This window comes from Oncorhynchus mykiss, chromosome 10, assembly GCF_013265735.2.
Source record: "Oncorhynchus mykiss isolate Arlee chromosome 10, USDA_OmykA_1.1, whole genome shotgun sequence".
Taxonomy (NCBI): Eukaryota; Metazoa; Chordata; class Actinopteri; order Salmoniformes; family Salmonidae; genus Oncorhynchus; species Oncorhynchus mykiss.
This window is the reverse complement of record NC_048574.1, coordinates 77,987,079-77,999,261: the sequence shown is the minus strand read 5'-3', so window position 1 is coordinate 77,999,261 and position 12,183 is coordinate 77,987,079. Positions and strand designations below refer to the sequence as shown.

Sequence of the window (12,183 nt, the reverse complement as noted above, 5' to 3'; positions counted from 1 at the left end):
TGCTGGCGTGGATGTTGGTGTGTGTTTTTGATGGTTTGTCATTGTGCTGGCGTGGATGTTGGTGTGTGTTGTTGATGGCGTGGATGTTGGTGTGTGTTGATGATGGCGTGGATGTTGGTGTGTGTTGCTGGCGTGGATGTTGGTGTGTGTTGTTGATGGTTTGTCATTGTGCTGGCGTGGATGTTGGTGTGTGTTGTTGATGGTTTGTCATTGTGCTGGCGTGGATGTTGGTGTGTGTTGCTGGCGTGGATGTTGGTGTGTGTTGTTGATGGTTTGTCATTGTGCTGGCGTGGATGTTGGTGTGTTGCTGGCGTGGATGTTGGTGTGTGTTTTTGCTGGTTTGTCTTTGTGCTGGCGTGGATGTTGGTGTGTGTTGTTGATGGTTTGTCATTGTGCTGGCGTGGATGTTGGTGTGTGTTGTTGATGGTTTGTCATTGTGCTGGCGTGGATGTTGGTGTGTTGCTGGCGTGGATGTTGGTGTGTGTTGTTGATGGTTTGTCATTGTGCTGGCGTGGATGTTGGTGTGTGTTGTTGATGGTTTGTCATTGTGCTGGCGTGGATGTTGGTGTGTTGCTGGCGTGGATGTTGGTGTGTGTTGTTGATGGTTTGTCATTGTGCTGGCGTGGATGTTGGTGTGTTGCTGGCGTGGATGTTGGTGTGTGTTTTTGATGGTTTGTCATTGTGCTGGCGTGGATGTTGGTGGGTGTGGTTGATGGTTTGTCATTGTGCTGGCGTGGATGTTGGTGGGTGTTGTTGATGGTTTGTCATTGTGCTGGCGTGGATGTTGGTGGGTGTGGTTGATGGTTTGTCATTGTGCTGGCGTGGATGTTGGTGGGTGTTGTTGATGGTTTGTCATTGTGCTGGCGTGGATGTTGGTGGGTGTGGTTGATGGTTTGTCATTGTGCTGGCGTGGATGTTGGTGTGTGTGGTTGATGGTTTGTCATTGTGCTGGCGTGGATGTTGGTGTGTGTTTTTGCTGCGATAGTTTCTAATCTTACATTTGATCTATGCTGGTGCTTTGGTGGGAGGAGGTGTCTTGGTGGCTGGGTCACTGCTGCTGTTCTGACTTGACTCAAATGATCTTCCTCTCTCCTCCTCCTATCATTTAATCCTCCCTCGTTCTGCTCTCCTCTCTGCTGTGGAACAGATGACTGGTGTTCTAAAGGTAAGCTCTGACCTCTGCTTGTCTGCTGGGTAGAGCATTAATTAGGACTGGCTAATGATGTGTCAGTCTCCTAACTCTATGCATGCATTGTCATGCTCTCTGCCGTCTCCTAGAGGACAATGTGTGTAAGAGACAGTGTGCAGCATGTGTGTGTGAGTCTGTGTTAGAATGTGTGCTCCTACCTAGCGGCTTTTTTCAGTGGCTCACAGAGCTGTGTGGTTCTAGAGAACCATAGCGGTTAGAGGGTTCTAGAGCACCGTAGCGGGCGGGGGGTTCTAGAGCACCGTAGTGGGCGGGGGGAGTTCTGGAGCGCCGTAGCGGGGGGTTTATTGAGTGTTCTGTGCGTCTGTTTCTCAGTGTTCTGATGTTCTGTTGCAGGGAGAAATGAAGACGGAGCAGATATGATTGACATTCCAAAGAGGACTACACCTGCCAAAGGTAACACAGTATAAAGTGGCATCATGTAGACTGGAATATGCATGTTTCTCCTGTCCACTCATCTGTTGTACTGATCTGAAAGAAGTGACCAGGCGACAGCTAAGCCAGCCTAATGAGCTTCCATCACATTGTTTTCACCTGTGAAGTTTTTTCCCCAATCATGCTGCTTTCAAGACAACTGGGAAACGAGGTCAAATCATGTCAGTGATCTTCAGTTCTGAAATTCCGAGCTCTATTCCAAGCTGGATGACCATTCAAAGTGACCCCCAGCTCCCAGTTCTCCTGAACTCACTGAAGTCTGAGATTTCTGAATGCAGCAACAGTGCAGGTGAAAATGAGAAGACGATGAGATGTCTCCATGTTTCTAACACCTCTCCCTCCGTGTCTCTCCAGGTTATGAGTTGTTGTTCCAGCCAGAGGTGGTGCGTGTCTACACCTCTCTGCTGAAGGAGAGTAAGAACCCCACCGTGCTGGAAGCCTCCGCCGGAGCCGTGCAGAACCTGTGTGCCGGACGCTGGACCGTGAGTCAACCACACCACCACCACACACCTTGAGACACCACGGCCTGTTAGTTTAACCCAAACACAACCACCATCCGGTCCAACACCACCACGACCTGTTAGTTTAACCCAAACACAACCACCACCAGGCCCAACACCACCACACACCCTGAGACACCACAACCTGTTAGTTTAACCCAAACACAACCACCATCCGGTCCAACACCACCACGACCTGTTAGTTTAACCCAAACACAACCACCACCAGGCCCAACACCACCACACACCCTGAGACACCACGACCTGTTAGTTTAACCCAAACACAACCACCACCAGGCCCAACACCACCACACACCTTGAGACACCACGACCTGTTAGTTTAACCCAAACACAACCACCACCAGGCCCAACACCACCACACACCCTGAGACACCACGACCTGTTAGTTTAACCCAAACACAACCACCACCAGGCCCAACACCACCACACACCTTGAGACACCACGACCTGTTAGTTTAACCCAAACACAACCACCACCAGGCCCAACACCACCACGACCTGTTAGTTTAACCCAAACACAACCACCACCAGACACACATCCCTTTCAGCCTCCTTACTTGACCTCTAACAGAAACCCTTTACACCTGGACTGTAAGTCAATCACAGTATAATCACAAACTCCACCTCCAACCCAGACACCACCTTTCTAGACCCTTGTTAAACCACAGTCTAGTACTCAAAACAGTCTGTCCATTTCCTGAACACAAATACACTACAATAATCATTGATCTGTATGTATTCTCTCTCTCTGTCTCAGTATGGGTGGTATAATTGATCTGTATGTATTCTCTCTCTGTCTCAGTATGGGCGGTATAATTGATCTGTATGTATTCTCTCTTTGTCTCAGTATGGGTGGTATAATTGATCTGTATGTATTCTCTCTCTCTCTGTCTCAGTATGGGCGGTATAATTGATCTGTATGTATTCTCTCTCTGTCTCAGTATGGGCGGTATAATTGATCTGTATGTATTCTCTCTCTGTCTCAGAATGGGTGGTATAATTGATCTGTATGTATTCTCTCTCTCTTTGTCTCAGTATGGGTGGTATAATTGATCTGTATGTATTCTGTCTCAGTATGGGCGGTATAATTGATCTGTATGTATTCTCTCTCTCTCTGTCTCAGTATGGGTGGTATAATTGATCTGTATGTATTCTCTCTCTGTCTCAGTATGGGCGGTATAATTGATCTGTATGTATTCTCTCTCTCTCTGTCTCAGTATGGGTGGTATAATTGATCTGTATGTATTCTCTCTCTGTCTCAGTATGGGCGGTATAATTGATCTGTATGTATTCTCTCTCTCTCTCTCTGTCTCAGTATGGGCGGTATAATTGATCTGTATGTATTCTCTCTCTCTGTCTCAGTATGGGCGGTATAATTGATCTGTATGTATTCTCTGTCTCAGTATGGGCGGTATAATTGATCTGTATGTATTCTCTCTCTCTCTGTCTCAGTATGGGCGGTATAATTGATCTGTATGTATTCTCTCTCTGTCTCAGTATGGGTGGTATAATTGATCTGTATGTATTCTCTCTCTGTCTCAGTATGGGTGGTATAATTGATCTGTATGTATTCTCTCTCTGTCTCAGTATGGGCGGTATAATTGATCTGTATGTATTCTCTCTCTCTCTGTCTCAGTATGGGCGGTATAATTGATCTGTATGTATTCTCTCTGTCTGTCTCGGTATGGGCGGTATAATTGATCTGTATGTATTCTCTCTCTCTCTCTGTCTCAGTGTGGGCGGTATAATTGATCTGTATGTATTCTGTCTCAGTATGGGTGGTATAATTGATCTGTATGTATTCTCTCTCTCTCTGTCTCAGTATGGGCGGTATAATTGATCTGTATGTATTCTCTCTCTCTCTGTCTCAGTATGGGCGGTATAATTGATCTGTATGTATTCTCTCTCTCTCTGTCTCAGTATGGGTGGTATAATTGATCTGTATGTATTCTCTCTCTCTCTGTCTCAGTATGGGCGGTATAATTGATCTGTATGTATTCTCTGTCTCAGTATGGGCGGTATAATTGATCTGTATGTATTCTCTCTCTCTCTGTCTCAGTATGGGCGGTATAATTGATCTGTATGTATTCTCTCTCTGTCTCAGTATGGGTGGTATAATTGATCTGTATGTATTCTCTCTCTGTCTCAGTATGGGTGGTATAATTGATCTGTATGTATTCTCTCTCTGTCTCAGTATGGGCGGTATAATTGATCTGTATGTATTCTCTCTCTCTCTGTCTCAGTATGGGCGGTATAATTGATCTGTATGTATTCTCTCTGTCTGTCTCGGTATGGGCGGTATAATTGATCTGTATGTATTCTCTCTCTCTCTCTGTCTCAGTGTGGGCGGTATAATTGATCTGTATGTATTCTCTCTCTCTCTGTCTCAGTATGGGCGGTATAATTGATCTGTATGTATTCTCTCTCTCTCTGTCTCAGTATGGGCGGTATAATTGATCTGTATGTATTCTCTCTCTCTCTGTCTCAGTATGGGTGGTATAATTGATCTGTATGTATTCTCTCTGTCTCAGTATGGGTGGTATAATTGATCTGTATGTATTCTCTCTCTGTCTCAGTATGGGTGGTATAATTGATCTGTATGTATTCTCTCTCTCTCTGTCTCAGTATGGGCGGTATAATTGATCTGTATGTATTCTCTCTCTCTCTGTCTCAGTATGGGCGGTATAATTGATCTGTATGTATTCTCTCTCTGTCTCAGTATGGGCGGTATAATTGATCTGTATGTATTCTCTCTCTGTCTCAGTATGGGCGGTATAATTGATCTGTATGTATTCTCTCTCTCTGTCTCAGTATGGGCGGTATAATTGATCTGTATGTATTCTCTCTCTCTGTCTCAGTATGGGCGGTATAATTGATCTGTATGTATTCTCTCTCTCTGTCTCAGTATGGGCGGTATAATTGATCTGTATGTATTCTCTCTCTCTCTGTCTCAGTATGGGCGGTATAATTGATCTGTATGTATTCTCTCTCTGTCTCAGTATGGGCGGTATAATTGATCTGTATGTATTCTCTCTCTCTGTCTCAGTATGGGCGGTATAATTGATCTGTATGTATTCTCTCTCTCTGTCTCAGTATGGGCGGTATAATTGATCTGTATGTATTCTCTCTCTTTGTCTCAGTATGGGTGGTATAATTGATCTGTATGTATTCTCTCTCTCTCTCTGTCTCAGTATGGGCGGTATAATTGATCTGTATGTATTCTCTCTCTGTCTCAGTATGGGCGGTATAATTGATCTGTATGTATTCTCTCTCTCTCTCTGTCTCAGTATGGGTGGTATAATTGATCTGTATGTATTCTCTCTGTCTCAGTATGGGCGGTATAATTGATCTGTATGTATTCTCTCTCTGTCTCAGTATGGGTGGTATAATTGATCTGTATGTATTCTCTCTCTCTCTGTCTCAGTATGGGCGGTATAATTGATCTGTATGTATTCTGTCTCAGTATGGGTGGTATAATTGATCTGTATGTATTCTCTCTCTGTCTCAGTATGGGTGGTATAATTGATCTGTATGTATTCTCTCTCTGTCTCAGTATGGGCGGTATAATTGATCTGTATGTATTCTCTCTCTCTCTGTCTCAGTATGGGTGGTATAATTGATCTGTATGTATTCTCTCTCTGTCTCAGTATGGGTGGTATAATTGATCTGTATGTATTCTCTCTCTCTCTCTGTCTCAGTATGGGTGGTATAATTGATCTGTATGTATTCTCTCTCTGTCTCAGTATGGGTGGTATAATTGATCTGTATGTATTCTCTCTCTGTCTCAGTATGGGCGGTATAATTGATCTGTATGTATTCTCTCTCTCTCTGTCTCAGTATGGGCGGTATAATTGATCTGTATGTATTCTGTCTCAGTATGGGCGGTATAATTGATCTGTATGTATTCTCTCTCTCTCTGTCTCAGTATGGGCGTTATAATTGATCTGTATGTATTCTCTCTCTCTCTGTCTCAGTATGGGCGGTATAATTGATCTGTATGTATTCTCTCTCTCTCTCTGTCTCAGTATGGGCGGTATAATTGATCTGTATGTATTCTCTCTCTGTCTCAGTATGGGCGGTATAATTGATCTGTATGTATTCTCTCTCTGTCTCAGTATGGGCGGTATAATTGATCTGTATGTATTCTCTCTCTCTCTGTCTCAGTATGGGCGGTATAATTGATCTGTATGTATTCTCTCTCTCTCTGTCTCAGTATGGGCGGTATAATTGATCTGTATGTATTCTCTCTCTCTCTGTCTCAGTATGGGCGGTATAATTGATCTGTATGTATTCTCTCTGTCTCAGTATGGGCGGTATAATTGATCTTTATGTATTCTCTCTCTCTGTCTCAGTATGGGTGGTATAATTGATCTGTATGTATTCTCTCTCTGTCTCAGTATGGGTGGTATAATTGATCTGTATGTATTCTCTCTCTCTCTGTCTCAGTATGGGCGGTATAATTGATCTGTATGTATTCTCTCTCTGTCTCAGTATGGGCGGTATAATTGATCTGTATGTATTCTCTCTTTCTCTCTGTCTCAGTATGGGCGGTATAATTGATCTGTATGTATTCTGTCTCAGTATGGGCGGTATAATTGATCTGTATGTATTCTCTCTCTCTCTCTGTCTCAGTATGGGCGGTATATCCGTGCGTTGTTGCGTCAGGAGAAGGGTCTTCCCATGATGACAGAGCTGTTGGCCCATGGCAACGACCGGGTGGTTAGGGCCATGTCTGGAGCTCTGAGGAACCTGGCTATCGACGCTCGCAACAGAGACCTGCTCGGTTAGTACTGTTTCTGTGGAACTGTTTTTCCCTCTCCCTGTTTCTCTTGCTCTCTTTCTCCCTCTCTCTTTCTCCCTCTCTCTTTCTCCCTCTCTCGTGCTCTTTTTCCCTCTCTCTCTCTCTCTCTCTCTCTCTCTCTCCCTCTCTCTTTCTCCCTCTCTCTCTCCCTCTCTTTCTCCCTCTCTCGCGCTCTCTTTGAGCCAACCTGTGTTATTAAATACTACAGCTAGGTCTCTCTAACTCTTGTCTCTGTAGGTAAACATGCAGTCCCCCACCTGGTATCCAACCTGCCTGGTGGGGGTCAGAGCCAGCCTGTGAGGGCTCTGTCAGAGGAGACGGTGGTGTCTGTACTGAGCACCCTTCATGAGGTTCTGGGCTCCAGCCTGGACGCTGCCAAGATCCTCAGAGCCTCGCAGGGCATCGAGAGACTGGTGCTCATCAATAAGGATGGGTAAGCTTGTGTGTGTGTGTGTGTGTGACAAAAAGAGGTGCATGTGTCTCTTTCCATCAGTCTGGATGATGTTGAACAGGAGTGTCAAACTCAGTCTCTGGTGGGCGGAGGGTCTGCAGGGTTTCTCCCTTTTACTGATCAATTACACACTAATTGAAAGGAAAAACTGAGACTGGGGGGGTGTTGTTGAACTCTCCCCGGGGTGAACTGGGGGGGGGGGGGGGGGGGGGGGGGGGTGTAGTTTACCTCCCTCCGGGGTCAAATGGAATGGGAGGGGTGTAGTTGATCTCCCTCCGGGGTGGACTGGGGGGGTGTAGTTGAATCACCTCTTTCTGTTTGATGCTGTTTCTCTTTCTGAGTCCTCCAGTTCTCTCTCCTGATAGGAACCGGTCAGAGCGAGAGGTGCGTGGTGCCGGCCTGATACTCCAGTTAGTTTGGGGCTATAAAGAGTTGAGGAAGACCCTGGAGAAGGATGGCTGGAAGAAGACAGACTTCATGGTGAACCTCAACCCGCCCAACAGCACCCAGCCCCGGGTCAACGGAGGATATGAAGACAGTACGCTGCCGCTCATAGACAGGGGTGAGACAGACAATAACATCTAGCTACACACACACACACACACACACACTGAGGTCTTCACAGGTCTACCCCAATATCTGAGACCCGACTCTGGAACTAGGTGTCTGAGTCTAAAATTGTCCCTGGGGTCTGGGTTGGATCCATGTTTGATTGCCACAGGTCTATGTAACTACAGCTGATGGACCCGACCCGACCACGGCTCTGAATAGCCTATAGTGGTTGTATTCAGTGGTTTTCTGTGGGGACCCCATTCCCCCCCCCCCCCCCCCCCCCCAGTAACCACCACACTATAAACACCACCACACTATAACCACCACCACACTATAACCACCACCACACTATAACCACCACCACACTATAAACACCACCACACTATAAACACCACCACACTATAAACACCACCACACTATAAACACCACCACACTATAACCACCACCACACTATAACCACCACACTATAAACACCACCACACTATAACCACACTATAACCACCACCACACTATAACCACCACACTATAACCACCACCACACTATAACCTACCACCACACTATAAACACCACCACACTATAACCACCACCACACTATAACCACCACCACACTATAACCACCACCACACTATAACCACCACCACACTATAACCACCACCACACTATAACCACCACCACACTATAAACACCACCACACTATAACCACCACCACCACACTATAACCACCACCACCACACTATAACCACCACCACACTATAACCACCACCACACTATAACCACCACCACACTATAACCACCACCACCACACTATAACCACCACCACCACACTATAACCACCACCACACTATAACCACCACCACACTATAACCACCACCACACTATAACCACCACCACACTATAACCACCACCACACTATAACCACCACCACACTATAACCACCACCACACTATAACCACCACCACACTATAACCACCACCACACTATAAACACCACCACACTATAACCACCACCACACCATAAACACCACCACACTATAACCACCACCACACCATAAACACCACCACACTATAACCACCACCACACTATAACCACCACCACACTATAACCACCACCACACTATAAACACCACCACACTATAAACACCACCACACCATAAACACCACCACACTATAACCACCACCACACTATAACCACCACCACACTATAACCACCACCACACTATAACCACCACCACCACACTATAACCACCACCACACTATAAACACCACCACACTATAACCACCACCACACTATAACCTACCACCACACTATAACCTACCACCACACTATAACCACCACCACACTATAACCACTATAACCACCACCACACTATAACCACCACCACACTATAACCACCACCACACTATAACCACCACCACACTATAACCACCACACTATAAACACCACACTATAACCACCACCACACTATAACCACCACACTATAAACACCACCACACTATAACCACCACCACCACACTATAACCACCACCACCACACTATAACCACCACCACACTATAACCACCACCACACTATAACCACCACCACACTATAACCACCACCACACTATAACCACCACCACACTATAACCACCACCACACTATAACCACCACCACACTATAACCACCACCACACTATAAACACCACCACACTATAACCACCACCACACCATAAACACCACCACACTATAACCACCACCACACCATAAACACCACCACACTATAACCACCACCACACTATAACCACCACCACACTATAACCACCACCACACTATAAACACCACCACACTATAAACACCACCACACCATAAACACCACCACACTATAACCACCACCACACTATAACCACCACCACACTATAACCACCACCACACTATAACCACCACCACCACACTATAACCACCACCACACTATAAACACCACCACACTATAACCACCACCACACTATAACCTACCACCACACTATAACCTACCACCACACTATAACCACCACCACACTATAACCACTATAACCACCACCACACTATAACCACCACCACACTATAACCACCACCACACTATAACCACCACCACACTATAACCACCACACTATAAACACCACACTATAACCACCACCACACTATAACCACCACACTATAAACACCACCACACTATAAACACCACCACACTATAAACACCACCACACTATAAACACCACCACACTATAACCACCACCACACTATAACCACCACCACACTATAACCACCACACTATAAACACCACCACACTATAAACACCACCACACTATAACCACCACCACACTATAACCTACCACCACACTATAAACACCACCACACTATAAACACCACCACACTATAACCACCACCACACTATAACCACCACCACACTATAACCACCACCACACTATAACCACCACCACACTATAACCACCACCACACTATAACCACCACCACACTATAAACACCACCACACTATAAACACCACCACCACACTATAACCACCACCACCACACTATAACCACCACCACCACACTATAACCACCACCACCACACTATAACCACCACCACCACACTATAACCACCACCACCACACTATAACCACCACCACACTATAACCACCACCACACTATAACCACCACCACACTATAACCACCACCACACTATAAACACCACCACACTATAAACACCACCACACCATAAACACCACCACACCATAAACACCACCACACTATAAACACCACCACACTATAAACACCACCACACTATAACCACCACCACCACACTATAACCACCACCACACTATAACCACCACCACACTATAACCACCACCACCACACTATAACCACCACCACACTATAACCACCACCACACTATAACCACCACCACACTATAACCACCACCACACTATAAACACCACCACACTATAACCACCACCACACCATAAACACCACCACACTATAACCACCACACTAACCACCACCACACTATAACCACCACCACACTATAACCTACCACCACACTATAAACACCACCACACTATAAACACCACCACACTATAACCACCACCACACTATAACCACCACCACACTATAACCACCACCACACTATAACCACCACCACACTATAACCACCACCACACTATAAACACCACCACACTATAACCACCACCACCACACTATAACCACCACCACCACACTATAACCACCACCACCACACTATAACCACCACCACCACACTATAACCACCACCACCACACTATAACCACCACCACCACACTATAACCACCACCACCACACTATAACCACCACCACACTATAACCACCACCACACTATAAACACCACCACACTATAACCACCACCACACCATAAACACCACCACACTATAACCACCACCACACCATAAACACCACCACACTATAAACACCACCACACTATAACCACCACCACCACACTATAACCACCACCACACTATAACCACCACCACACTATAACCACCACCACCACACTATAACCACCACCACACTATAACCACCACCACACTATAAACACCACCACACTATAACCACCACCACACCATAAACACCACCACACCATAAACACCACCACACTATAACCACCACCACACTATAAACACCACCACACTATAACCACCACCACACTATAACCACCACCACACTATAACCACCACCACACCATAAACACCACCACACTATAACCACCACCACACTATAACCACCACCACACTATAACCTACCACCACACTATAACCTACCACCACACTATAAACACCACCACACTATAACCACCACCACCACACTATAACCACCACCACACTATAACCACCACCACACTATAACCACCACCACACTATAACCACCACCACACTATAACCACCACCACACTATAACCACCACCACACTATAAACACCACCACACTATAACCACCACCACACTATAACCACCACCACACTATAAACACCACCACACTATAAACACCACCACACTATAAACACCACCACACTATAACCACCACCACACTATAACCACCACCACACTATAACCACCACCACACTATAACCACCACCACACTATAAACACCACCACACTATAAACACCACCACACTATAACCACCACCACACTATAACCACCACCACACTATAACCACCACCACACTATAACCAC

At 45.8% G+C, this 12,183-nt stretch overlaps 1 protein-coding gene across 6 annotated transcripts in view; it reads left to right on the top strand.

Moving 5' to 3' along the window:
* LOC110519243 (catenin delta-1) overlaps positions 1–12,183 on the top strand; it is a 54,996-nt gene that overhangs the window by 33,343 nt on the left and 9,470 nt on the right. For 5 of the 6 annotated variants that reach the window (XM_036934044.1, XM_036934046.1, XM_036934049.1 and 2 more), the window contains 6 exons: positions 1,148–1,165; positions 1,544–1,603; positions 1,997–2,124; positions 6,796–6,946; positions 7,202–7,397; positions 7,781–7,977. In XM_036934044.1, coding sequence (XP_036789939.1) covers positions 1,148–1,165; positions 1,544–1,603; positions 1,997–2,124; positions 6,796–6,946; positions 7,202–7,397; positions 7,781–7,977 — 750 coding nt within the window. The remainder of the gene's footprint in view (positions 1–1,147; positions 1,166–1,543; positions 1,604–1,996; positions 2,125–6,795; positions 6,947–7,201; positions 7,398–7,780; positions 7,978–12,183) is intronic. The other variant, XM_036934045.1, reaches the window with a different exon arrangement.